This window comes from Synchiropus splendidus, chromosome 11 (assembly GCF_027744825.2).
Source record: "Synchiropus splendidus isolate RoL2022-P1 chromosome 11, RoL_Sspl_1.0, whole genome shotgun sequence".
NCBI lineage: Eukaryota > Metazoa > Chordata > Actinopteri > Syngnathiformes > Callionymidae > Synchiropus > Synchiropus splendidus.
In genome coordinates, this window is record NC_071344.1 from 20,952,329 (window position 1) to 20,979,568 (window position 27,240).

The following is a 27,240-nucleotide window of genomic DNA, read 5'->3' on the forward strand; positions in this document are numbered from 1 at the left end:
CAGGTGGACTTTGAAAGCATTACATTCACTGAACAGCACAGAAGTACTTCAAAAGTGAAACACATCAGTTCTCACGAGGGGAATTCTCTGACGTATTTCCCTCCAAAATATAACCACACGGACAATAGAAAGATAATAAAGGCTTTCGATGATTATGGAAGTAAATTGATTGAAAAAGATATAGGACACAAATGACTGTTGCCACATTTTCTGTTACATACAAAAGAACAGTTTTTTGATGTTTTTTTACGTTATTTTTTTCATAAATAGCTGTTATTCCGGATGTAGCAAAAAGGATGGTCAGATACAAAGTAATAATCTGTATCAAATACAGGAAGAAAATATCTCAATAGTGTGGAAATGTAACTGCTATTAAATGATTACTGTAATAACAATGAATGTAAATAATTATTAAAATAGTAGTTGTTACCCGTATGGTCAACTTGCTATTGGTCCACGTTGGTGTACATCGTAATTATTCTAAAAACAAATGCCCCGCTTGGCGAAATGTCACCGAAACAAATTTGATTCCTTCGACAGCGTGTTTACACATGACACTTGAAACACTATGGGTTTTTTTGAAGGCCACTGCAGCGATACTCATCTTTAAACCTCTGATTTGTCTAATCTGTTGAAGTTTAAATGTTCCTGCGCTTATTTACCGTAACAGCCGGAAATGATGTGGCTCCTGTGTAGCAAGCCCAAGATAAACACGTAGACAGAAGAACAGGGCGAGCGAACATGGCAGAGAGATAGATGCTGTCACCGATTAAAATGGAGTAAATAGTGGCAATAGTATAGTTTAGCGATTTTGGAAACAGGTTCTTACCCAGAAAGAAGTGAGATTTTCGGCTGCGTATTCTTGGTAAGTCCAGCAGAGTTCTGACAGCTGCTAACGCGGAGCTAACATGCTACCAAGCCTCAAAGCTATTTATGCTTAATAGTGACGCTGAAATGATCACTTTTATTAAATGCATTGCATCATTTGGGCTTCGTGTCAGACGCTGGGCCATTTGAATAAATGTAATTTGCTTGAAAGATAACAAATGTAATACGAGGCATTTGAGACTTGTAATCAGGTTAGCTTGAACGCCGACACGCTAATGTGTCTTCTGTGTCTGCTTGTTCATTGAAAGTGGCATTATTATTTAGTTGAAGATACGACCCCACGTAAAGTGCATGTGTTCGGGAGCTAGCAGGTGATTTTTACTTAAAAATACTAAAATCTTAAGGTAAAGCTTGGTGCTATGTCAAACTGCAAAAAACGTACCACAGTGCATATAGATAAAGCATCACTACACTGACATTTGTCTTCCAAAATGTTGTATTAATTTGTACGCCTCGTTTCATGCTAACCTTAGCTTTTTTTTATTGTTATGGATGTTTATGGCCTTGCAATGAATGTATAAAATTAAAGGAAATGTAATTGAGCTGGGTACAGATGTCTGAAAGCACCCTGGTCCTGCAGTGTACAGGTGAGCCATTTGGCTTCCTACGTCATTCCCACTTGATGTCATCTGATGTCAATTTATGATGCAAAATCTGCCTACCCAACTGTGGTTTAGATTTCATTTGACTCACAGTCATGATTCGTTTGGCATCTGTACAGCGAGTGGTCTCAACTCCCAGTTCTGTGCCGTGGTACAGCACACCATTTAAACAGTATTTTATTAATTAATTCATTTTTTATTGAGATGATTGTCTACCACAATATCAAAACGTCCTGAAATTGACATAATATAGCATCCTTAATGAATGAGGAACTCTTTTCATCTCTTCCTAGCGACAAGCTCATCAATATGGTGTAATGGAAGCGTAACTGATGTTGAAAATATATTTTGTCCCCACTGCCAAGCACTGGAAATATTGTGTGCAATATCATTCATCCAACATCTAGTTGTAAAATTGTGCAAATCTAATTACAGAATGCATGTTGGACACATACCATGTCACATCAGAGGTCAGGTCCTTGTTATGCTATTGTACTTGGTGGTATATTTCTGTCAGCAAAGCGTCATCAACCTAATTCTGCTCAGGTGAACCTTTGCCCTAAATAGACTAAATTGTTAAGTTATTTTGTTTTCTTATATTAATATTCCTAAGTACTAGAGGGGTCACATGTTGTTGTACTTGATTTTTCATTATCGAACCAAAGAATCTGGGCATGCTTCTTTGTCTTGACCTCCACGTTTCCCCCAAACAGGTTCTCCATTTGGTCCAACATGGTGCGAGCGGTGCTGGTGACTGCCACCAGTTTAGCTCTGACAGGTGCAGTGGTGGCACATGCTTATTTCCTCAAACACCAGTTTTACCCAACGGTGGTCTACCTCACCAAAAGCAGCCCCAGTATGGCGGTAAGACCACTATGTTGCTACTATCAAATTTGTTGCCCCTATGTTATCAATGCTTTGTAATAGCTCACAAAAAGCCTGCTTTTTTTCAACTCAGAGAGGAATGAAGTAGTGGATGAATAGTGAATAGATGCTGCATTGGCCCTCTGGTCTAGTCCGTTAACATAAAAGAGCTACATTTGCTAATCAAGTCGGAGCTCTCATATGGCAGACTTGGGGCTCTGTGGTGTGAATATTTCATTATGTAAAAACCTGAAACCAAATCAAAATGTACTTCTGATGCTTCAGAACTCGTTTGATGGTCTCTCCGTTGTTGTATGACCGCAGTCAAGCGTTCATCTGACACACAAACGGAGTAAATATAGTATAGCTGTTCTCACTCTATTGACTAGTTCAGTGGAACCAGAAGGACTCCAGAGCTCATGGCGCCACCCTTCATCACGAAGGTGAATTGCGCTGCTTGTAAATACCAATCAGACTCTGCATTATTTTCTTTTACTAGGTTATCGTTCATGTGAACTTGACAATGTTGTGTGTTTCCTCTGAGATGGATTTAGTTAAATTCAGAATCTCATAAGAGACACATGTCATGTTATGTTGTGGAGGATATTTTCTCACAATGTATCAAAAATCAGGCAAAATATCGTAATAGAATCATACTGAGAATGACCTGGTGATACCCTGCCCCAGTGACTTGCTGCTTTCCAGTTAGCAAATGCCTCTGTTGTACTTTTTCATTCTAAGATGCTTTGGTTAGACACTACATCCACACAACAGATATACCATAATTTCCAGACTATAAGACGCTACTTCTTTCTTGGGGTGTTAACCCTATGGTTTATACAACAACACGGCTAATATATGGGTTTTTACAGGCTAAAGAGCCTCATGATGCCAAGTCTTGTCACATCAAACCAATGTGTTCACAGACATTTTATTTATCTTAATGCTCTCGACTAAACAGGCAAAAACAGCATATTTTGAGAACTATAAATAAAAGGTGTGACGAGTTCATGATTGAAGTGCAGAACATTCCTGAGTTTGTTGTCGTTGAGTCACTCTCAATACTGGACCCAATTTTCATAACAAGTTTTCAACAATCATCACGCATGATAGGCTTATAGACCAATGTATATTATGTATGTACAAGATCTATAACATTTAGTGGGTGCTGCTAATACGCCTGTGCGCTCTGTAGTCTGAAATTTACGGTATGTAGCTCAAAAATACATATTTACAGGTGGTTATCGTCATGAGACCGAAATATGTTCTGGGTGTGATTTTGGTCTATTTAAAGTTGAACCGGTTCACTTAAAAAATGCATTGTGAATGACAGAGACATCAACGTTACCTTGTGTTGTGGGACTGGTTGTTCAGTCATGCAAAAGCAGAACCATTATTTTTAAGAGGTTAATACTGAGAAACACAAGATATTCCAATTATTGCAGGGATGAATTAACGTTTCTCATTGTGTATTTGCGTCTGTTTTCTGCAAATAATGTTTTTGTGTTGTAGGTTTTGTATATCCAGGCCTTTGTGTTGGTGTTCTTGCTGGGGAAGTTCATGAGAAAGGTGTTCTTTGGCCAGCTGCGAGCTGCTGAAATGGAGGTGGAACATATTCTCTGTGGTTTGTCCTCAGGTTTTACAATCAGTCCAACAATCTGTGTGTTTTTCTTTTTTGTCACCAGCATCTGATAGAGCGATCGTGGTATGCTGTGACAGAGACATGTCTGGCTTTCACTGTGTTCAGAGATGACTTCTCGCCACGATTTGTTGCCCTTTTTACCCTTTTGCTGTTCCTCAAGTGCTTCCATTGGTTGGCTGAAGATAGAGTAGATTTTGTAAGTATACTTCCTCGAGTATATTCACAATTCTACTGTGAGTCCTGTGCCGAAATACATTACTACCTCCTATTATTTTTTTTAGTACAAAATGTACACCAATGACAAACACATGATCTTTTCAGTGCCATGTCACATAAATGTCACATAATTGTCAACATTTTAACATTGCTGAGAAAGTGAAAAAAGAAAAATAAATCTAAATAGGGATGCTGAAACGTTTGCCAATGTTCGGAGTGGGAACTGTCATAAAAGCAGCGGTGGAAGACAGCTGCTTCCACTGAGTGCTCTCCCTCTTTCTCAGAGCCCCGCTAGAAGCTTCACCCAACTGCGACATCTCACGTCGAAAAAAATGATTTTCAGTTGTCCGTCTGACAGAATTATTGCTGTATTGAGCAAGGTTTTTCTATTTTATCCTCCTTGAAGGAGTAGAATCATGTCTGAATTTAAATGACTTAATGGTTCATTTTTTCACATCATGAACACAGAAGGTCTCGATCGTTTTGATTACAAATTCGTCGTCAATGCATGTGATCGATGGTGATTGGCAGCCTGGCTGAACGGTATCGGTGATCAGCAGGAAAACTCCTGATCACAGCATCCATAAAATCTAACGTTTGTCTCGAAATGTATTAAATAGATGTGTTTCTTTGTTTATCAGATGGAAAGAAGTCCAAACATCTCCTGGGTTTTTCACTTCAGAGTGTTGTGTAAGTACAAACCATCTACCAAAACAGATTCTCTCTTTCCTTCAACCACATCACCTTGTCTACTTACTCCATTTGAATATTTGTGAGGACAGTGCATCACGCTTGCATGAGTCACATAGTAAAGTAAAGAGTCCCAATTTTTTCACTCCCACAAGATGTTAAATGAAAACAAAAGATGTGTTTCTGTGCTCCAGCCCTAATGACTCTGCTGAGTATCCTGGATTTCCTCTTTGTCAACCATGCTGCTCACAGCATCATAACCCGGGGCGCCTCGGTTCAGCTGGTTTTTGGCTTTGAGGTTTGTCATGTTCTTATGTTATTCCTTCCAGTTCTGCTGTCTAGACTAGGGGTGTGAATCTTTTACTCTCATGATTTGATTCAGAATTTTGGGACCACGGTTCGATATAAAATTGATTTTTGGATTCAAAATAATTTTATTTATAACGATTTCTGATCATGATTTACTCTCATAAACTTTGATGACAGAATGACAATTACAGACATTAAAGTTTCTTTTTTCACATTTAGAATGTTTTAAACATTTATTCATGGAATTGTTCCAACTGTTTACATAAAAGCAATGTCACACACTGCAAGGTGCCTCTTGACTTAACAAAACATCCATTAAACATGCCGCCTATTATACTGTATCACACTTCACTGGTGACGACCGTTCTTTTAGTTTTTTGGTGAAGCTGTGGCACGGCTGTCTCAGGGAAAACTTATGGGCTTTGCTGTCTGTAAAGCATGGCGGGGTGAAGTATGGACATTGCTTGTAGTTGTAAAATGGTGGACAGCCAGCGGATTTTTATTTTTAAATCGATTCTGAATCGTTACAAATGAGCATCTAAATTTTTATTTGAATTATTTGCACACTCCTAGTCAAGAGTAAGAGTACACAGCTGAGAGATTACGATGACATGGCGACCGCTGTATTCTAATCTGTACACAGTGCAAGTGCTTTGAATAATCAGGCACTCAAATTAAAGATGGCCAGACCCAGTACATAAGAGCAGTGGTTCAACATTGCCAACATAGTTTTTTCTTCCTTGTTGCAGCAGAAGCTCATGTAGACACACATTGCCCAGTCAAGCTGTTGACGCATTAGCCAGGTATTGTAGTCTGTATTCGGAGTATGCTGTTTAAACACATTTTTAAAAGCCCATTCTCAGCCGAACTAAGGCGATAATTCAGTTTTATGGACCGTCATATAACCGGGTTTATATTATATATTGTCCTGTGTTCATATTAGTAGTGATTCATGTGGATGTAATTAGTTTCAGTAGTTAAGCATTTGTGTTAACTTTACAAGCTTACTGTCCTTTGTTGCCCAGTATGCAATTCTGCTGACAATGGTGCTCACCACCTCCATCAAGTACATCCTGCACACTGTAGACCTGCAGAGTGAAAACCCCTGGGACAACAAGGCGGTGTATATGCTCTACACTGAGCTATTTACAGGTCTGTGTGTCACTGAAAGTTTGCCTTTGAAGACAATTTCACATGAACTGTAAATTAATATGTATCAGTTTCATCCCAGGTTTCATCAAAGTGCTTCTCTATATCTCCTTCATGACCATTATGATAAAGGTGCACACATTTCCGCTGTTTGCCATCCGTCCTATGTACCTGGCCATGAGGTGAGCACTTCTGTTAAACCTATGGTTACTGTTGTGTTGCACTTAAAATGAAAACCACCTTTATTTCTGACGTCATTTCTGATGATTATATATTTTCTGTGAAAAGTTTACTTATCTGTCGTACATTTGCTGGCCAGACAATTTGGGGAAAATCTGTCTTAGTCATGCAGGTTTGGATTCCAGCCACTATGAAAACTTATGTCAGAGTTACTATGTTGGAAAAAATAAGCCTAACTTTAAATCAGTGTAGGGTTTCTGCCTGTTTTTTTATCCGTGGCAGAGGAGCGATAGAGAAACAATGACGCCAAGGGGAAAGTTTTGGCATTTACTGAATTGTCGACTCACCATGAGGGTGCTCCCACTAAGCTGCACGCATGTGCAATTGTGCACTGCTGCGCTGCACTGACTCTCTGTGCATGAAAAGAAATCTATGCTGTGCACCAAAAATCCATCCTTAATTGAATATAAAATACAGTCATTTCTGGACTACAGGGTTTCTTGCTGTCAAGACATTAAGGGTGTGCGTTCCAGCTCCTTACTTAATCCTCAAAAATGCAAGTTCTCACGAGGAGCAAGGACTGTCCCAATTCTTAGGAACAGGCTCACTGTTCCATGAGCAGCAGTCACAGAATATGGTGCCCTCAAGTGGGCAATATTTAAGCTTCACAGTAGACAGATTCATCAGTTTGAGAAAGGATAAATGTGACTTTAGTGGCCTGAGTTAGTTGTATTTGAAGATTCTCTATATGTATAAAATATATTGAACAAATATGTAATAATCTATTCAAAGACATTTGATTGTCTTTCATTTCTACAATTATGTGATTATGCAAATTCTTGAATTGTCATGAACTATTACTGCAGTCACCACAGCCACACTTTTAGCTTGGAGTTTGAAACCAGGCGTCTAAAGCCCTGCCCCATGACATAACCCCGCCCCCAGCCCCTCCCCTCCTCACATACCAGATCATCGACTGACATGACAAGTTGCTTTGTAAAAACGAAACTGCAAACATCAGTCTCTACAAAAATAACTTTTTTTAAATACAAACGTCTGAGTCAAATAATCGTTGACTGAACTGAACTCACACTTTCAGGTCCATGGGTCTCCAGGGCAGTTGTTTTACTTGACCCTGATTTATATATTTTTATAATAATTCTTTTAATTACTACAAGCTAAATGTCTACAGTTTTGTTCATATTCTTTCATATATTTATGCTAGATAAGCACACAGTTGTATCAACTCTGTATCTGTGTATCATTCATTCAAATACACTGTTACCAAAAGTGCTTGCTTACCTGCCTTGACTCACAACTTAAGTGCCATCCCATTCCTAACCCATAAGGTGCAATGGGATGTCGGTCCACCTTTTGCAGCTATTACAGCTCTTCCGGGTAGGCTGTCCACAAGGTTAAGGAGTGTGTTTACAGGAATTTTTGACCATTGCGCATTGGTGAGATCGCACACTGATATTGGTCAAGACGGCCTGGCTCTCAGTCTGCACGCTAATTGATCCCAAAGTTATTCTATCGGATTCAGGTCAGAACTCTGTGCAGGCCAGTCAAGTTCATCCACACCAGACTCTGTCACCCACTCATGTTGGAAGAGGAAGGGGGCCGCTCCAAAATGTTCCCACAATGTTGGGGGCATAGAATTATCTTGAAGCATTCAAAATTCCTTTCACTTGAACTAAAGGACCAAGCCCAACTCCTGAAATACAACTCCACGCCATAATTCCTCCTCCACCAAATTTCACACTTGGCACAATGCAGTCCGAAATGTACCGTTTCCCTGGCAACCTCCAAACCCAGACTCATCCATCAGATTGCCAAATGGAAAAGCATGAGTCATCACTCCAGAGAACGTGTTTCCACTGCTCTATAGTACAGTGGCGGCCTGCTTTACACCACTGCATCCGGAATTTGCATTGCACTTGCTGATGTATGGCTTGGATGCAGCTGCTCAGCCATGGAAACCCATTTCATGAAACCCTCTGTGTACTGTACTTGGCTAAGTTTGATAGAAGCTTCCAGCTCTATAGAGAATGAGTATGCAGAGAGTCGGCGACCTCTTATGCACTATGCGCCTTAGCACACACTGACCCCTCTCCGTCAGTTTACATGGCCTACCACTTCATGGCTGAGTTGCTGTTGCATCCATTTTCTTAAAATAAAGCTGACAGTTGACAGTTGACTATGACAGTTCCACGCTGGAACTCATTGAGCTCCTAAGAGCGGCACATTCTTTCACAAATGTTTGTCAAAACAGTCTGCATGCCTAGGTGCTTGACTTTGTACACCTGAGGTCAGGCCAAGTGGTTAGGACATCTGATTCTGATCATTTGGATGGGTGAGCAAATACTTTTGTGGCGACTCGCAAAATGTGGATAACCGCGAGATTACGCCGGTAAACAAATCTGCCTTTCAAGCTATGGCTGCAGAAGGGTTGAGAATCTGTGAATACAGGCACTAATGATTGGCCATTTAGGACGTCCTGCTAAGAAAAACGGGGTGTCCTGTTCTGAATGAGAACGCCCAGAGGCCCCTCTAGCTGAAAGCCTTATCATAGTTGACGTCGACTGGTGACTTACAGTGGTCCAAAGGACTGTTCAGGGACATTGTGTTTTTGTTCAGAAACATGAAAAATTAGAGGGAATGTTGATGAGGAGTAAACCTGTCAGCCGTCATCATGCAGTTTGATATAGCAAAATCACACCACGTTCACGGTTGTCATTCAACATCATTTGTTACATTTAGGGTTGCCATACCGATCACATGTATTGACAATGAATTTGTAATCAAAATGATGAGACCTTCTGTGAACATGTGTAAAAATGAACTTTAAATCATTTTAATTCAGACACGTTTTATATACCTCTTGAATGTGAAATAAATAGATAAACCTTGCTGAATGCAGCAATTATTCTGTCAAGAGGACAACTGAAAAACATTTAATTTGATGGGAGACGACACAGGTGAATCTCTAGAGACTGTGCTATGTCTGTGAAATATTTACATACTGTAGTGGAGCGCTGCATTTATGAAAGTTACCACTCTGCACCTGACTCCAAAACAGCGACGGATCCGGTCGTTTCCATTTCCGTCTCTGCGTAAACAACACCTGAGAAAGGCATGTCATCTGGCTTGGTGAAATTAATAATTATTTCTTATCATTCCGAATGTCACGCTCGGACCGGCAGGTGTTGCTAAACGTCAGCTGCACTAACAGCCTGCTGCTGAGGAACCAGTGGTCTCGCTTTCATGAGCCCAGAAAACTCAAGTGCTGGTGCTTTAAATGGCGTTTTTAATTTGACAACTGATTGAAAGAACCTTCTCACCATGATACAGAGGATCATACGCATCACAACCAGCGGTGCTTCTGAGCGCTGGCTCTCGCACGTGATCAGTTGTTGTGATCGGCAGTGACAGGTAGTGATCACAATCACGCTGAAATCGGCAGATCATGTTCGGTGACCGATCCATTGGAGCATACCTAGTTACATTAAGTTGATCTTAAAGAAATAGAATTGTTTCTCATTATAATATTCATGTAGCAACTGTTTTATATTGACATGTATTGAGAAACTGATTTTATTGTGTGATCTTTTCTGATTTCAGGCAGTTCAAGAAAGCTGTGACAGATGCCATCATGTCTCGTCGAGCCATTCGTAACATGAACACGCTGTAAGTGTCCTGTCGTTGGATTATTTTATGTCATCTTGACTACAGTGAAAACACACTTGATTTTGGTTGGAGTGGATTGTAACTATATACCCTGATCTCGATCTGCTCAGGTATCCCGATGCCACTCCAGAAGATCTGCAGGCATCTGATAATGTCTGCATCATCTGTCGAGAAGAAATGGTTACAGGAGCTAAGAAGCTGCCATGCAATCACATTTTCCATTCCAGGTTTGTTGTGCTACAAACTAGCCACTGAACCAGTTCATTCAACTCCTGTTCCATTCCATGTATCCATTCTGTCTGCAGCTGCCTGCGGTCCTGGTTTCAGAGGCAACAAACCTGTCCAACCTGTCGCATGGACGTCCTGAGGGCCTCAAATAACAACAATAACAACCAAACTCCAGCAGCAGCAGCTCAGGCTCCGGCTGCTGCACCTGCAGCTCCTGCCAATGCTCCTGCGGTGCCGCCTGCCAACGGTGAGATACTGATACACTACAGACACTTCAGTTACTACTCACCTGTGTATTCCTATAAACAGTGCAGCACCAATTTCAAAACTATAACTGCCCCATATTCATGTCAAAGTCAGTGTTGTTTCTGCTTAATGGAAATGACTGAGCAGATTATTGTGTTGTATTGATGCAGTCCAGAACACAGATTTGATGGTACCATTCTGCTACGTAGTACCTACTGATGAAGAACACAATATTTTTTTAAAGGCAGTTAAAGGTCATTGCATGATTGACAAGCCAAAGAAAGAAACTGCTGATGTGGAAGCTAATTTTTAAGTCATCTCGTGGGCTCAGGGACATACAGTCTGTCGCTATGTCCTCGTACACACATGGTCTTTCCAGGTCAGTGCTTGTGTCTTGTGTTCTCGTGCACTAGCACCCCAAAATGCAATGATATTAGAAACTCAGCAAGTCAAAAGGACTGCCTTATGTGCCTAGCAGAAGTCGCAATCCGTCTCTACCAGAATCTCTGCAGTCCTGTTGAAGCAGACACCAAAACAAAGAAGTGCTGAATGAATCTGTGGGACACTAGTTTATTATCATAGTTCCTTCCACCAAGGAGGCAACGTTTTTGACAGTCTTGGTTTGCCTGTCTGTCAGTGTTAACATAACTTCAGATGAAAGTTTCCGGAAATGTGCGAAATAGGACAAGGAACTAATGATAAGGATCACAGTCTGGATCCATGAAGTTTTCTAAAGAGAGTTTTATTGTTATATTGTCTTATTATTATTTTCAGTATTTCTGCCAGAATGGCACAATGGTATTAGATGTTACTCAGATCCAGCAACGCAAAAGTATTGAAAATAGGTTTCGCCTTTTGTTATTGTTATATAGTCATATTTTGTTGTCTGCCACTGCCAGTCATCAAATTCACCAGATCGATCGAGCACACATTTGTGTGTCATGAAACATTTTACCAGAACTCGCTTAATATTGACATATTTATATTAAGTTCACATTAAGTGAGTGTTGTTCTTCTTGTATTCATTGCAGTGGCTGCAGGAATGTTACCGGGCTTTCCACCGGGTCTCTTTCCTTTCTGGGGTCCCTTCCCAGGAGTCCTGCCCCCTCCTCCACCTGTAGGAGCTCCAGCTGACACAAACCGTCGCAGCACTGATGCTTCACAGGCAGCAGGTCAGTGCTTTTGGGAGCACGTTTTTTTTTTTTTTTTTTTTTTTTTTTTATCCTCTCATAGGGTCTCATGTGCATGTCTCCCCCCCAGGTACCAGTCAGTCGTCCTCATCAACTGCAGATCCGGCTGCAGCATCCGCCTCAGGGTCCGCTCAGCCAGGGTTCCCTTTCTCTTTCCCACCACCTTCCTTCCCCAACACGCCCTGGCTGCCCATGCCGCCACCCCCTCCCTTTGGTGAGTTCCATAACTCTCCACAGTATTATGGCTACAGCAGAAGTTGCTTTTTAGACTGACAGTGTATATTTATCCTGTATGATAATTGGGCTTGGAAATGAGGAGTATTGCACTGTACCATACTTCGGTTTTAGATCATAAAGATTATGATTTACTGCTCTGTCTTTGACTTCAGTGCATTTGTATGAATCAAATCTTGTGTATGTCTATGTGGACAATATGTTTGTGATGGTTTATGAGGATTAATGAAACTGAGGTCTCGTTTTTAAAGCGCGAGTGTCACCTACTGAGTCCCGATGATGAGGACACTGTTTTAGTGACACCATGTCAGCCCTTCAGTAATACTCATTTGTCAAACCAAGTTATCATCCAGGCTTCTGCCTCCACGGGTACTAACCTCTCCTCTTCCTCTCTTTTCCAGTGTCATCAATGCCTCCTCCTCCTCCCTCTCTTGCTCGCTTGTCTGATGAGGAGCTGACCGAGATGGAGGCAGAGGGCCGCAGGGGCCTGGAAGCCAGACTTCAGTGTCTTCAAAACATTCACACCTTGCTGGACGCAGCAATGCTCAACATCCACCACTATCTGAGTACCGTGGCCACACTTGCGTCAGTTCCTCTTTTGACTTAAAGTTTGAAGGCTTTGAGTTTGATGCTTATTGTTGCCCGAGTGAATTTGAATGAATGTAGTTTCATTCTCATAGCTGTTTTCTGCAGTTCAAGCATAAAGCGCTACACGTTTTAGTACAACTCTTTTGCTGTAATTGATCCTATGTGCCGATTGTATTTCACCATAACTAATGTTTTTGTGGGCCATTGTATTGCCATATTTCACACTCGGATTTTAATTTCCAATCTCACGTTAGAGTTCATTTAACTGCCTTTGTTTCTGTGGTGATTATTTAGTAACCTGCCAACACATGTTCACTCTCCAGGCCCACGAGGACCGACTCAGGTGCAGGAGAAGTAAGCCAGTCAACACAGTCTTCTTCCGCTGGTGCTGACTTTGTGGGCCAGAATCCGAATATTGAATTTCCAGTCTGTAAGTTACTGACAGTGGTTGCTGTGAATATTGGCTTGGGTGATGACTCTCAAGGGCTTACATGGAACTACACGCAGATTGTGAATGAAAACTTGTGAAACTTGACTGCATAAGATGGGATACAAAAAACTGCTGTTGTTGGCAAAATTGTAACATTAGACTGCATTTGACTGTTTATTCTGTTTCTTCTGTTCACCTGTAGCAGATGCTGCAGCAGGTGTGGTTCATCCTGCCGACTCCACCTCCACTTCCTCAGAGGCAGAAAGACGAGAGCTGCAGGAAGACCGTGTTGAAGAAGGAGAGGACGACGGAGAGCCCAATGCCGCAGAACTACGGCGGCGGCGTCTTCGCAAGCTGGAGACTGGAGCGTCGTCTTCCTTTTCTCCTGACAATTGATCCTTGAGTTTGGACATATCACTGTGGCCCTTTAGGAACACTGGACATGGATGATAGGTTGTTGGACATCGCCTTTCCAATAGTGGCTCACTGTGAGTCACTGTATTCAATCCGCTAGTCAGACTGCAATAGCATGTAGTTGTGTGATCAATACTGTTTCCCAAGAGCAACTCCGGGATGGTTGGGTGAAAGCCACTTCTGTTGGATACAAGGAAGCTGTGTGGCGTTTTTCAATAGTTTGTTTTCATTTAGTTATGTCATACGGCTCAAGGACAACCAAAATCAAATCGAGGGAGACAGTCTTTCTTTACTCTTTATCACTTCTGTTTCTAAATGTTCAGAGCGGGTGTTGTAACCTACTGATTGTGTATATACTGTATAAAGAGTTTTAATAGGATGATCTGTACATACCGCAGAATAAACTGTTTGCCGAGGGATTGTTATTGTTGTCAATGTAACAGTTATGCCAGGATTTCTAAAATCAACTGAGTCAATATCGTTCTTGTATGTATGAATGTATTTAACAAGTGGCATGAAGGAAGGCTCTGCTTCTGCTTTAGTGGACATCCACTCCGGTGATCCACAACACTGAGGCCATGAAGAAGACAGGCGCACAATGTGTTGAATTAAAGATAGTGATCGGCTGATGAGGCTTCATGAAACTGTCCTGATTTTCTGAGCTCAGTTGGTGGCACTCAAAAAAAAAGTTCAAATCCCAACGATTTGACAGCAGAGAGTGTTCTGTGACGACTCTGTTTCATGAAGCTTCATTAGCCCAACACTAGTAGAAGAGGAAGAAACTGAGAAGAGTTATTATTCCTCTACATACGACAAAACTAATAACTCACTTTAGAACATCCTCTGCCCAGTACTGAGGTCAGCAGTGTTCCGACATGAAAAAGGCAAACCATGCCTGTTGAACAAACTGATTCATTCATATAGTGTCAAATCCATATTTTAGGAGAAAGATGGCGTACTTGAAGATGAGACCGAGTCTTCTGTCTTAGGTTTGGTAGGTGAATTTCAGTTCGATAGGATCCACCCATATATTTATTAAAACGTCACCTGCGATGAGGTCTCGTCTATCTGGATTTAGGACCAGGCCCAGGGTCTTGGAGAGTATGCTGTTCGAAAGGAAAACTGTGGATTGTGACATGTCTTTCAGACGCAAATTCCACACACAAAGTAAGATTAATTCTAACCAAAGAATCTTAATCATACATCCAAGTTCAAGTTCAACACATTTACTTCTTGTTGCCATTGAGTTTTTAATGGAGAACAAAAGTAATATTCAAAGACTTATTCATTTTCAATGACAAGTGGAATGTGCTATGGTTAATCACAGCAAACACAAAAAATAAATATATTTTAATATATAATATAATAAAAATAAAATATTCAACCGAATACTTCTCACTCAATGTGGGTAGCCAAGTCTGTCAGAAGACCTATGGAAATGTGTACACATTATTCACTGTCATGTTACATTTGACTTCTTAATGGGCCACTTTGTTTTTGCATTCGCAATAATAATAATAATAACGCTGTCCCTCCCTTGGCGCATATTAAAATGTATTTAGAAGATATGAATGCTTCTACCTAACCTACGATTTCAGACGAGCCCCGGTGGTAATGAAGTGTAATAATGTTTATTAAATTAAGTGGTTATAAACGATGGAAATGAACGATAACTTTCTTTTAAACTACATTTCCAACTAGTTAACTTACCATGTCCAATGGAGAGGACCGTCGCTGTAACAGTTGGTGAGGAGCGGCTGAGCAACAAGCGGTACAGTAGCTGTCCCGGATCCCGTAATGACAGGAGGCTTCCTCTGGGCGGGGCTACCGGGGGATTTCCGACGACGACAAGTGACTTGCGGAGCAAACAGCACCATTCTCAAGTCAGTAGATTGCGTCCTTGGTGTGGTTGAAAGCGAAATATTATAGATCTTCGTGCTCTTTCGTGGACTCTGAAAATGTGGACACTGCCTCGTATATGTTCCTCAGCCTACAACGAGCCAAGACTACTTAAAGCACATGATTTGGACCTGACTCTCAGAGGGATGAGTTCACATCAGTGAATTAGCATTACTCCATATCAATACATTCTGTTGGTGAGTCAGTAAGATGGAATCATTTCATGAGCATCTTGTAATGGAGACAACAGTAGAAAAGCGAAAGCAGATGAGTTGGACAGTCGTCTTTAATGACGCACAACAACAACAGGGAAGTGAATAAAAGAACATTTTATCAGCTTTTCTCTTGTGACATCTGCCTCGCGAGCAGCTGTTTGCACACACTGATAACAGGCCAGGTCAGTGACTGGTGGAGCAACGACCAAAAAACATATTTAATAAGTTAAACGTCAAAACTGTTCTCTCAAGCAATATCCATAGCTATGAGGTGGAAGTGTGTGATCAGAGGGCAGCTGTTGGTGTGGAATCATGTTATCACAAAGAGCACCACAAATGCCACAATTATAAAAAGAGAAATTTAAAACAAGAAAATCAAAAGGTGCTGCTCATTGAAAGCTACAGATATTAAGTCATGAATTCCCAGTGATGTCCTCTTCCAAAAGTTTGGTCCCTTTCAGCTTTGGAGGTTTCTGGTGAAAGTGCAAAAGAATCTGGACAGGACCACTGTGCAAAAACCAGTCAGGACAAAGATGTCCGTCATCCAGGACACAAGCCCACAGGTCAGTATTGGGGAGTGGAGTAGAGGGAGTGGTGCTGGTGGTGAACAGGCGATCGGCTACTTGCAAAAAGGAGAGGAGCCGTCTCTGATCCATACCAGCTGCAACAGGAGAAGGACACAGTGGTCAAACACAGTTGACGGCAGTTTAAGAGCCAGTCATGTCAGAAAATTACTTTAAATTTCATTTTGCATGTGGATCAGTGCAATCCTTTCCATCCCCTGTGAACTTCATCTTAAACTGAACCAGACAGGAGATCTTCTAATCTGTCTGAACACGCTTCTGATCTATTCATCCATCTTCAAGCAGACGTGAGTTGTTATGACCAGCCTGAATATCAAGTCACGCCTACACTTGGCATGTACTGTGTATTGTTGCACTCAAATATGGAACTTGTATTCAAGCAGTGTGGAGAAATCCAACATTACACTTGGATCATTTGATATCACAAATCAGTGAAGAGCTCATACATACTTTACTTCAGACAGTTATGCACACACAGTGATACCTTAAGTGCGGGTGAGACATGTGACCCCTTGGAATTACAATGTCCTCCTGACTGCCTTGAGGGTCATCAAAAAAATAGGGACGAGGGAGGGCTCTGCTACTGCCGTTGACATGGCCGCCCTGAAAGCATGACTGACAATGAATGCACAACACAACACCCTTCAGACTAGTGATGGGTAGCTGAGATATCAAACAGAATTGCAGGGTTTATGAAACAGTGCCCTGATTTTCAGAGGTTCAGAAATGATGTGAGGTTTCATTGAATTACTTGTTCAAGTCCAAACATGTCTGAAATCCTCTGTAAAGCATGGCCATGTTTCATGAAACCTCACCATCCCACCACTACCACAGACTGCAAAATGCACCTCTTGTTGAGGTTGCCGGACTCTGAAGATGAGGATGAGCAAACTGGTCGGCAGGAGCTCCCAGATAAAGAGGATCGCTCCAAAGACAAGGAAGCCACAGTCCCCAAGGTCATTGTGCAGGTCAGCCTGAGAACAAAAACATTTAGTACCACTGACCACTGTTCCTCGTGTGTATTTGTTGGTATTATCTCAATGACTTCTCCATCAGTTATTTCCCAACATGGTTTGCTACATCAAGTCAGCCTCCTTTACCGAGATTGCCTCTTAATGCATGTACAGTTATCCTAATTTATCACATCCATGAAAATCACTGGTCGTCTTCCTCTTCTTTTTTGGTACCTCCATCGAAATTCTTTGTCCTTGTTCCTCCTACATATGTGAGCATCAGATTTTTTTTTTTTGTCTCAGCAGACTGAGTCTTCCAAATAAAACATGAATTAAAAAAAAAAAAACTTAGGAGAAGAGACCAATGGCACTGACATAACACAGCCCTTAAGATGTCAGTGAAAAACTTTTGCAGGCTTTTTCAAAAGGGGAGTGAACAACTGACTGGATATTACGCAGGGGAAGCATTACCTGATCCGAGACGTTGTACCAGTTGAAGTTGAAGGCCTCCACGTGGTTGTTCAGGGACATGAACAGCACAGTCAGATTGTAGCAAGCTCGGCTGGTGAACAACAGAATCACAGCGGCTCCAAGTGCTGCAGTGCGCCACACTGTGGTCCCCTGCTCCGGCAGGAAAACCCTGTTAGAGTCATCTGGGTTTTAATACAGAACTGCTCCAAGTACAGTACCTTGCTGGTCAGGTAAAGACTCATGGTGCGAGAGTGTCGAGTCAGCAGCAACAACAATGAGGCCAACAGCACAGCGTCCAGGATGAAGAGCAAGTCATTGACCAGGACTCTGATCAGAACTAGGTTCCAGGTCTGGTCTCCTGAGCCTCTTCGATCTTGCTCGCCAAGAATAGCGCACACCACATTAACACTGAGGAAGATGATGCTCATCACACCATATATTCCCCGAGCCAGCCACCTGAAACGGAGTCCACAGATCACATCATACACACTATTTTGCTTCATCTCACACACACACTTACATGTGCCGCGCTGCTTCTGCACTGCACGTCCCTCTTGCTTTCAGCAGCACCTGCAGCAGACAAATGAGGAAGTTGACAGCACACATCTAAAAAGTGATTTACACATGGTTCAAACATTAGTCATAGAGACTGTCACTTTATGGAATCCACTAGCAACTGCATTGGAGACTAAAACTGGAAACAATAGCAAACAGGTACAGGATAATCATCTGAAATCCATTCAGTTGTTTAGCTTTAGTGAAGGAACTCAGCTTGAACACAAACATGTTCCAGCAGAACCATAGGTTTTCCGATCACAACATGACCCTTCATAGTATGGACTGCAGAACCAAAACTATCTGATCTACAGATGCAGTATGGTAAAAAAGGATTTGTGCACTCAACACATTGCCCACCTCACCTGGGTAAAATACAGGTTAATGAGACTGAACGTGAAGAACTGAAGACAAACTGGGAAGCAGTAGAGCACCCAGTAGGCCGCGACAGGAAGGTGGTTGGCTTCCAGGGAGTTGCGGAAGTAGAAGGAGAAAAGAGTGGTACGCAGGGCCGCCCACAGCAGGCAGAGAAAAAGAAAGACACTCTGATAACTCCATCGCTTGTGTCTGTATATGTAGAGAAGCCAGAGCTGGGCATAAACCACGAGGAAGAGGCCAGAGTACAAGGACGTGTAGAGGATGGTAAAGCCAAGCTGGACGTAGGGAGCTACAGCAGGACGGAGGGGCACAGGGGGAGGCAGAGTGGAGGCATTGGGAGCAAGAGAAGCTTTCAGTGGATCTTCTTCCATTGGTGGCCTGGAAAACTAATCATCACAACAGGGAAACCACTTCTCCTTTTGGATGTATTAGTTCACACGTGACATCTGAGAAGAAGTGAGAGGAAGGTTAGACTTTTCACTGTGCTTTCTGTTTTCACGCAACAATGTGCCGGTTCTGAAGTTGAACAAACAAACGAACTACTTACACGACTCTGTCGATACTTAATGCGATATTCGACAGTGGTCGACCTTTCCTCCGTCTGGATACGTTCAACAATCATTAAGTCTGGTACATTTGATGTTTACTCGCTGGACTCGATATGTGTAAGCGACCAACGCGTTGCTTTCATATGCCTTATTGAGCGTATAGCGTTAACACGAGACTGGGAACAAACGTTCGTTTCAGTATCATTTTCAATATGTTTTCGTTTTAAATAAGTAACAGAGAAGGGGAAACAAGAAGGACTCACCACACTCTCCGCCGGCTGAACTCGATGTCAATCGCTGCAGTTTCCTTGTTGTTGAGATGACGTCACGTGATATAGGCGGAACCTCCGATTTGATTTCAGCGACCAATCAGCGCTTACAGGAAATCGCGGTTACTTCGATTTGATGTTCACACGCACTGATAGGTATCAGGGCACAAATAAACAAGGACCGAAGTCAACGTTTTATCCCAGCGTGTTACACGGGTTGTGATTCAACGGGGTTTATGTACGCTGTAGAGTATACCGCTTATTATTATCGGAGGCCGAGTCAGAGACACTCTTGGTAAACGTGCACTCGCGCGCTGCTTCATCCGTTAATCCGGCGTGGTCTTCAGTACTGTTGAAGATGCCGATGGTTTTAAGAGTCAGGAAATCTATTGCAAGCAACAGCCAGGAGCTCACCGCAGAGGGATGGGACGGAGCACCGCAGAAACAGAATCGCCGTCGAAGGCAGACGGTTGCGACGGACGTGGTAGGTTTGTATTACTCAGCTTTTCCACCTCCTCTTCCTCTGCTGCCAGCCACGTAGCTTGACGCTAACAGTAGCACGCTAACTACCTGAGAGAAGACACAGAGGTATGTTTGTTCGCTAAGTAACTTATTTTAAACTCTGAAAAACAATGTAAGAGTCGGTTACCGGCACTTTTGCATTAAATGCGCCATAGCTTTTTGGAGGAACTGACGAAAGTGCATGTAAATTCGTCTCATTGTTTCCCTTGTCCTTTTGCGTTGCTGCTTGTAGGGGATGTTTTGTCGCCAACTGAATTTGTATTTGTACCATATTAGGTGAAAGAGGAGTCAGACTGCGATTCAGACACGGGAGAAGAAGAGATGGAGAGACATGAGACGTTGCTGCCGGAAGAAAAGGCACAGGTATGACTCAGAGTCATTTCCGATCAGAAGGCAGCGAGTGCAAGTTTTCTCCAGCTGATGGTTATATGTTGAGCTGCTTTCAGCGAACAGTCGTCGATACAGAATGTCTGTGAGACACTGGTCGCCCTTGTAATGCTCCCCAAATCCACAACACACATGCTTTCATCTCATTTTCTTCGTGTTGTATGGTCATATTAAGAACCAAATCAACATTTTTATGGTCGTCTGTTCCACAGGAGTTAAAAGAGTGTAGTGTGGTGCTGGACCGAATGGGTTTCTGTGACAAGGATTCCAAGAGTGAGCTGGATGGGAAGGAGGAGTCTAACATCAGGGTTGGAAAGCCTGTCTCAAGAATCCCAACATTTACAAAACGGTTTCCTGGTTCAACACAAGCCACAGAGATTGGGCTTTCCAGAAAAGGTTTAGTCAGTGATGCAGCAGAGCCTTCTGAGGCCGCAAGCCAAGCAGTGGACGTTGTTGCTGATGTCGGAGAGAAGCAGCTTCCAGCATCGTCAGTCTGTGATACACCCTTGTTTTCCAGCAGCAAAGACCAATATGCAAAGGTGACTTCATCTCAGTCTGAGTTGAAAAAGCTACCTCTGATGACTGCGAGTCCCCGGCCCTCTCTCAGACAAGATCCAGGACTTGAGGCATCTTTGCTGGCCCAAAACAAGCGCAGAGACCTGCAGCTGATGGACCAAACATGTGCTTATAGCAACCCCAGCAACGTCAAGTTAATAAGTATTGACACTGAAACCAAAATCTCTACCACAGGAAGTCTGCTGTCAGAAGCTGCAGGTACTCCTCATACACCAAAACCCTTCCCAGTGGAGTACATTATGGAAGAGGAACCGCCATGGAATGCTGAAATAGCAAACACACTTGAATTACAAGACAGCAGGTCCGCTTCAGATGCTGACGTTGACAGTGATTTGGAAGACAAAGCCACTATAAATTTGAATGAAGAGGAAGTGAAAGACCTAAGGGAACTTCATGTAGACTCCCAGAGACTCAGCGAACCAACTGAGGAAGAAGAACAGATCACAAACCCAATCAGTGCACTGGAAAAGTCATTCAAAAGTAAATCCACCATGTCCGCTCAGGTGAGTCGTTTGTGACTAATTATTTTTAACTTGATGGGTGAAAACAATTGTCCTCTGTGCCAACAAACCTTAGCCTTAGAGTGAAATTGACTTGATTTTGAAAAAATGAAAAAAAAGTCTAAATATTGCCAATTTTATTCTGTATAATCAGAATCTATGAATATGTTTGCCTTGTCTTTTTTCCCGTATTAACTTTCAACTGAAATGCTGACTACTAAAATTGATTTAACTGACCCTTGCATACTTGCATACTTTTTCACATGTATGTATCATACATACATCTTCAGTGAACCACGCTATTCACACACACAAGCTCACACACATTGACTTGTGGGATGGAACCGGAGTACCCGGAGAAAACCCACCCAGGCAATTACATTTTGAATTGTCTGGACTGTCACATCATAAATTTAAATTGCATCAGCAGCACAGTGATGTACAGTAATGGAAGTAATTGATAAGAGGCACAGCATTCAGTCGAGCTTGACATCTTGTCTTTGAAAATGTAGCATGTTACTAAACCTGTTTTGCTGTCTAACATTTCTCGTTCTTCAGCGTTCTAGGTGCTCCAGTTTTGGCCTATTCTTTCTCCTGCCCACGGCTCTTTTGCTCCTTGGGGGGCTTGGTCAGCATGTTTGGTACTATGGTCTTCCCATGTCAGTTGTTCAACTTTGCTCTCAGATGGAGCTGCACTGCCTGGAGGGCTTTGGTCTGGTACAACAACCCTGCAGTGACGATTGTCGGTAATATATTGACTGAGAAAGATGAAAAATATTGGGAGTTTTTGAAACCTATGTTGGGTGAAAACACTAAATTCTGTATACAGGGCGCATCTTGTGGAGAGCATTCCAGAGGGTCTTTATCCCTCTTCCCTCTCACCTTGGCAGAGTATTGGAAACACTTGGCTCCACCTGCTGGACAAAGCTAACCACTCTGTGGACGTTGCCGCTTTTTATCTGACTCTGCGGGATCTACAGTTTTCCAATCCTACTGATGTTCAGGTACAGGTCGCATTATTCACACAAGCAATAAATCATTCTACTGTATGTCCAACACAATGTCTTATACTATAAATATATAAACGGGACTATATATGATGTTGGCATGAGATAAATGAATTATGCATTCACTGATCTGTATAGTATATCTTTATAACTACTGAGCTGTAAAAGGGAAAAAAATATTATTTCAAGCCATGTAAACATGTAATTGTAGTTATCCCCACTGTGAAGCCCAACTCTACTCACCGCCATTCTGTGCGCATTCACAGAGCCGTGTCACTGCTGCCAACTGCAGTGTCTGTAAAAGCGTTCGTAAGGCTTTGTTTGGACCCATTAATATCTCAGTTTAAAGCAATGGTCCAGGGTTCACAGGGTTCATTTCTGTTCCAGATGAGACAGCACGACTCATTCCTGTTTCTCTGATGCTAAATCCACGGAGCTTTTTGTTGAATGCTTTCTGTGTTTTACCCCCACAACAATTTTATTGTTACAAATTTTGATAATTCCAATACTTCTGTTCACTCCCTTCACGGAAAAGTGGTCCCAGATGGCAGGTGGCAGACTGCCTTTCTTCAGATGGGGGTGGCTCTGTTGCTTCATTGAAGGGAAATGTCAGTGTTTTGTTGCTTGAATAGAAAGAAAAATAGTATTATTCACTGTGCCTTTTTTAATTTCAATAACCAGTTAGTGTTGACATACAGGTATTCTCATATTTCCCTCTGATTTATTGTGCACCCTTAGTGTCTTCTTCATTACTCATTCCTTCTCATCTCTTTGTAATTACGTTTCAGGGAAGAAGAGTGTTTGAGCAGTTAAAGCAACTAAAATCCAAAGGTGTGAAACTCCAAATAGCTGTCAACTCTCCACAGACCTCCTCTCAGGACTCACGAGAGCTGGCTGATGCTGGTAAGTATTCGCTCTTTCACAGTCACTGATTCCCAATTTGCATACATGAATATGAGGAGACCATGCACTGTGCTGTCCAGCGCCACAGCCTTTGACTGCTGCAGAGAGTCTGGAGGACTTCGGTTCACGATCGTTGTGTTGAGTGTATTTTTAATATAAGAAGCCCATCCGTACAATTTAGTTAACTATTATGTTGAATTAAACTGATGATGACGTTGGAGACAGACTCCAGTGATACAGAGAACAGACAGACTGCCTAGGAAGTGCTAAGTTTCATCACCCATGTGCTTCATGGAATCCTGCATATTCGTTCACTTTGATTATTGATTTACAATTTTGTCTACAATGTTATAGATTACTTCCAGTAAATAAACATTATTTGTGTTGTCGACTATTAGTCATCTCTTAAGATAATAAATGTTGGACTCCACTGCAAACTTAATTATGCATTATAGTACACTGACTCACTCACTTGCTATCAGGCGCAGTCATCAGAGAGGTGAACCTCAAGGCATTAACTGGAGGTATTGTCCACACAAAGCTGTGGGTGGTGGACCAGAAGCATCTCTACATTGGAAGTGCCAACATGGATTGGCGCTCTTTAAGTCAGGTATGAAGGGAAAAGACCATGTTTGGTATTCTGTCACTGTCCTTGAAGCTGCTGTGTCTTAGCAGGTTGTCTGTTGGTCATTTTCTCTCTGTTGCTGTTTCTCTCAGTTGTCAATCTTCCAAGGCAGTTCTTATGAAGTGTCAGTGGTATAAGGGCATTAAAATTTGCTTGAATAATCCTCCAAATTTTAACTCCTCCAAACTCCAAATAAGACCTGATCAATGTTTGTGTTTGGTGATGTGTCACCTTCAGGTGAAGGAGGTGGGTCTGGCATTGGAGGACTGCAGCTGTCTGGCTCAGGATGCCGGCCGAATCTTTTCTCTCTACTACAGCCTTGGTGTCGCCAACGCCTCCCTCCCACCGTACTGGCCAGCACGCTTCTCTGCTCTTTCAAATTCCCAGAATCCTATGCCACTCAAGTTGAATGGAGTCTCTGCCCAAGTCTATCTATCTGTGAGTCTGACCAACACTCTATATCGTTTGATGTTTGAGACTGTACATCAAGTCAAAGCATGACATAGTTCAGTAGCCGTAGTGTATAACAGTAATCTGTCAAGTAATATACAGTGTTTGTTCTGAGTGTCTGTTGGGGAGGATGAGGAACAGTAATTCCCAATTCAATCTTCTTTTAGTGCTTTCGCTAATTCAGCCTCAGTATGTGTGGTGCTGTATCATAAAGCAAATATTCCCTCGAGGAGACTCCTTGTCACTTTTATTTCAGACTGTGTGAGGGCAGAGGTCCTCCAAGCAGCTCAGTTCCACACAGTATTGTTGTCCTAAATGTAATCCTTCAGTGAGCTCTTTAGTGGTGGGTACACTGTTGTGTTCAAGTGGCATCTGAACTTCTCAGTGTTCAAGCGTCAAGCAGTCTTCCTTAGCAGGGCTAAAATAATGTTTACTGAACAACAACACACAGCTGTTATTGCTATTGACTTTTATAAAGTCATGTTTTGTCAGGTGGGCTAACCAGAGAATATCTGTTGTGTCTCTTGTTCAGACTGCTCCTCCTCAGATTTCAGCTCGTGGGCGCTCAGATGACCTCAACACCATCTTGAATGTCATCAGTGACGCTCAGAATTTTGTTTATATTTCTGTCATGGACTATCTCCCACTGTCAGAGTTGACAAAGCCGATCAGGTAAAGACACAAAACGCAATGCAAGTCCTTCACATCATCCAACTATTTCATGATACCAGCTGTCTGTCAGGTTCTGGCCTGCCATTGACTCTGCGCTGCGTGCTGCTGCCTGCACGGCCCATGTCAAGGTGAAGCTGATGGTGAGCTGCTGGCAGCACTCTCAGGCCTCCATCTTCACCTTCCTGCAGTCTCTGCAGGTGCTCCAAAAGCCGCCACTCTCCTGTGACATCCAAGTGGTGCGTTAGAAATCATGACCAAACAAAAACTTGTTCAAACATGTCAGTTCACTCTTTTCCATTTTCCTTGCAGAAAGTGTTTACTGTGCCCTCAACTGAAGAGCAGAAGAAGATTCCTTTTGCAAGAGTTAATCATGCCAAGTTCATGGTTACAGACAGAGTTCTCTATGTCGGTTAGTTGGACCCGTTTTATTTATTGTGGTGCCTTGATTTCTTCAACCTACAAATGAAACCTCAAATGTCGCTACACTATTGAAAATGGTTGCAAACAATTGCAAATGATTGTTGTGAATGTGTACTTTCAAATCTCCCCTCAATACAATGTGCTGGGTAGTAAAGCCTGCCATGCAGACCATTCAGATGTGCCTTAGTTGCTGGATATGCACATGTACATTTGTCACTCTCTCATTGAATATTTGTTCTGTTGTGACTTAACCTTATCATTCACATTATCAAGAACTGAAATCATTTCTTACTGTTTGTGCTCTTGCCATTGTCTCCTCTTGGTCACTGATGACCAACTGTTACTGTACAGAGTCCGAATGTGCTATGGATATTTGAATATTCTAGCAACCCTAGCATAGTATTAGCATTTTTTCTCTCATTTCATTTATTTATTTGTTTTTGTTTGTATTTTGTAATTTGTAGAGTCTGTTTATACGTATTCAGTGCAGCATGTATTCAGCAGCTAATATAGTGCACATGACTTTAGCTGCTCAGGTAAATGTAAAGTTTATTTTATAACTTGTCCAAAAAAAAAGAATATGTGCGGGGAGCTGTTTTACACCAAACTCTTAAGTTTTCCAGTTTTTGCAAAGTCTTACAGTATGGTAATGTATGTTGCAGTTTAAGTTAGAAAATACATTTTAAAAAAACTTTTAAATAATATGATTTCCCTAGGTTAATAGTGGAATGATAGCTAGTCAATGCTTGCTGAGGTTATGATACATGCTCTATGGCAAAGCCTCCAAAGTCAACTACAATTGTGGGAAGCAGCACTTGTAATACTATTGACTATTAGGGGGCAATTATCAGGTTTGTAAAAGTATTATTGGATAAAAATCTAACCAAACCATTTTTTGTCTTCTCAGGCACATCCAACTGGTCTGAGAACTATTTCACACAGACTGCTGGAGTGGGTCTGGTGGTCAATCAGACTGGTTCCACAGTTCGAAGTGACCAGACGACTCTGCAGAACCAAGCAGAAGAGCTCTTCCTCCGGGACTGGACATCACAGTACGCCAAGTCCCTCAGCGTAGAAGACATGCATGTCTGCCCTCTTGTCAAGCACTGAAGGTTTCCATTTAAGCAGCACTTACGCTCTGTATTGACAAGGACAACTGTTTTTATGCACCCGAAATGTCTAACTCAGCTGCTTCTCTTGATGACTGCTGCGGCCACTCTCTGTATATGTATATGATGTAATTTGGCCATGCCTTGAACCATTCAACTATTCTCCTGTTGCTACAGTTTTTGAATAATCTGATGCTGGAAATAAAATCATACCAAAAAGACATGCGCATCTACAATGACTTGTGGACATTTTCAACCTTTCCAGTCTGGGATGTTTAACCACACCTGTTTGTTTCCTGGTGTGCATTTCCACTCTGGGTTCCTTATGTTAGGCTAGAGATATAAGATCATACAAGCACACATGCATCACAACACCCTCCTTGTCTTTGTATAGATACAAAAATACAGATTTGTAGTTTTCCACTGTACTATTCATCATAGTGTGTGCTTTTTATATATCCTAAAATCCTTTCCTTTAAATATTAGTGAAGTGTTTAGTTAGCGTTTGATTTTGCCCTCCAGTGGACATCATTATTGGCAGCATGATGACGACTATCTTGTCTTTTATATTCTTACAAATCAAATGTAGTGCAACGGTGACTGAGGCAGGTCGAGAATGTAAGCCTGAGTGTCTTAGGAT

General features: G+C 42.0%; 3 protein-coding genes across 9 annotated transcripts; 2 read left to right on the plus strand and 1 right to left on the minus strand.

Annotated features, from left to right (window-relative positions):
• Positions 1 to 681: 681 nt before the first annotated feature.
• syvn1 (synovial apoptosis inhibitor 1, synoviolin) lies at positions 682 to 13,976 on the plus strand. Of its 2 annotated transcripts, none has more exons than XM_053879746.1 (16): positions 682 to 865; positions 2,204 to 2,354; positions 3,867 to 3,959; positions 4,040 to 4,192; positions 4,854 to 4,902; positions 5,097 to 5,200; positions 6,237 to 6,363; positions 6,443 to 6,542; positions 10,162 to 10,227; positions 10,338 to 10,454; positions 10,533 to 10,702; positions 11,733 to 11,873; positions 11,962 to 12,105; positions 12,527 to 12,710; positions 13,037 to 13,143; positions 13,346 to 13,976. In XM_053879746.1, exons 2-16 carry the CDS (start codon positions 2,223 to 2,225, stop codon positions 13,537 to 13,539), a joined length of 1,881 nt encoding a protein of 626 aa, XP_053735721.1. In that variant the 5' UTR covers positions 682 to 865; positions 2,204 to 2,222; the 3' UTR covers positions 13,540 to 13,976. The 2 variants fall into 2 exon arrangements, with proteins under 2 accessions (XP_053735721.1, XP_053735722.1); XM_053879747.1 differs by having other exon boundaries at positions 13,349 to 13,976.
• Positions 13,977 to 15,720: 1,744 nt separating this feature from the next.
• On the minus strand, positions 15,721 to 19,750 carry gpr137 (G protein-coupled receptor 137). Of its 4 annotated transcripts, XM_053879756.1 has the most exons (9): positions 19,424 to 19,750; positions 19,160 to 19,336; positions 18,600 to 19,058; positions 18,200 to 18,249; positions 17,898 to 18,135; positions 17,680 to 17,829; positions 17,104 to 17,229; positions 16,740 to 16,858; positions 15,721 to 16,332 (listed from the first exon to the last, which is right to left on the minus strand). In XM_053879756.1, exons 3-9 carry the CDS (start codon positions 18,981 to 18,983, stop codon positions 16,236 to 16,238), a joined length of 1,164 nt encoding a protein of 387 aa, XP_053735731.1. In that variant the 5' UTR covers positions 18,984 to 19,058; positions 19,160 to 19,336; positions 19,424 to 19,750; the 3' UTR covers positions 15,721 to 16,235. The 4 variants fall into 4 exon arrangements, with proteins under 4 accessions (XP_053735731.1, XP_053735728.1, XP_053735729.1 ...); XM_053879753.1 differs by lacking the exon at positions 19,160 to 19,336; XM_053879754.1 differs by lacking the exon at positions 19,424 to 19,750 and having other exon boundaries at positions 19,160 to 19,417.
• pld7 (phospholipase D family, member 7) lies at positions 19,200 to 26,807 on the plus strand. 3 transcript variants are annotated; one of them, XM_053879750.1, is made up of 12 exons: positions 19,200 to 19,913; positions 20,228 to 20,314; positions 20,551 to 21,417; positions 21,973 to 22,160; positions 22,244 to 22,418; positions 23,210 to 23,324; positions 23,807 to 23,934; positions 24,187 to 24,387; positions 24,932 to 25,071; positions 25,142 to 25,307; positions 25,381 to 25,480; positions 26,399 to 26,807. In XM_053879750.1, exons 1-12 carry the CDS (start codon positions 19,788 to 19,790, stop codon positions 26,599 to 26,601), a joined length of 2,496 nt encoding a protein of 831 aa, XP_053735725.1. In that variant the 5' UTR covers positions 19,200 to 19,787; the 3' UTR covers positions 26,602 to 26,807. The 3 variants fall into 3 exon arrangements, with proteins under 3 accessions (XP_053735725.1, XP_053735727.1, XP_053735726.1); XM_053879752.1 differs by having other exon boundaries at positions 19,771 to 19,917; XM_053879751.1 differs by lacking the exon at positions 19,200 to 19,913 and adding an exon at positions 19,940 to 20,017.
• The last annotated feature ends 433 nt before the right edge of the window (positions 26,808 to 27,240 follow it).

Coding starts and splice junctions, on each gene's coding strand:
- gpr137 (XM_053879753.1), bottom strand. CDS start 18,983: ATGGAAGAAGATCCACTGAAAGCTTCTCTTGCTCCCAATGCCTCCACT. Junction 18,136..18,199: donor GCAGAAGCAGCGCGGCACAT/GTAAGTGTGTGT, acceptor ACTCCGTTTCAG/GTGGCTGGCTCGGGGAATAT. Junction 16,859..17,103: donor TCCGGCAACCTCAACAAGAG/GTGCATTTTGCA, acceptor TCATGCTTTCAG/GGCGGCCATGTCAACGGCAG.
- pld7 (XM_053879750.1), top strand. CDS start 19,788: ATGCCGATGGTTTTAAGAGTCAGGAAATCTATTGCAAGCAACAGCCAG. Junction 21,418..21,972: donor AATCCACCATGTCCGCTCAG/GTGAGTCGTTTG, acceptor CTCGTTCTTCAG/CGTTCTAGGTGCTCCAGTTT. Junction 22,419..23,209: donor CCAATCCTACTGATGTTCAG/GTACAGGTCGCA, acceptor ATTACGTTTCAG/GGAAGAAGAGTGTTTGAGCA.
- syvn1 (XM_053879746.1), top strand. CDS start 2,223: ATGGTGCGAGCGGTGCTGGTGACTGCCACCAGTTTAGCTCTGACAGGT. Junction 10,455..10,532: donor AATCACATTTTCCATTCCAG/GTTTGTTGTGCT, acceptor TTCTGTCTGCAG/CTGCCTGCGGTCCTGGTTTC. Junction 12,106..12,526: donor GCCGCCACCCCCTCCCTTTG/GTGAGTTCCATA, acceptor TCTCTTTTCCAG/TGTCATCAATGCCTCCTCCT.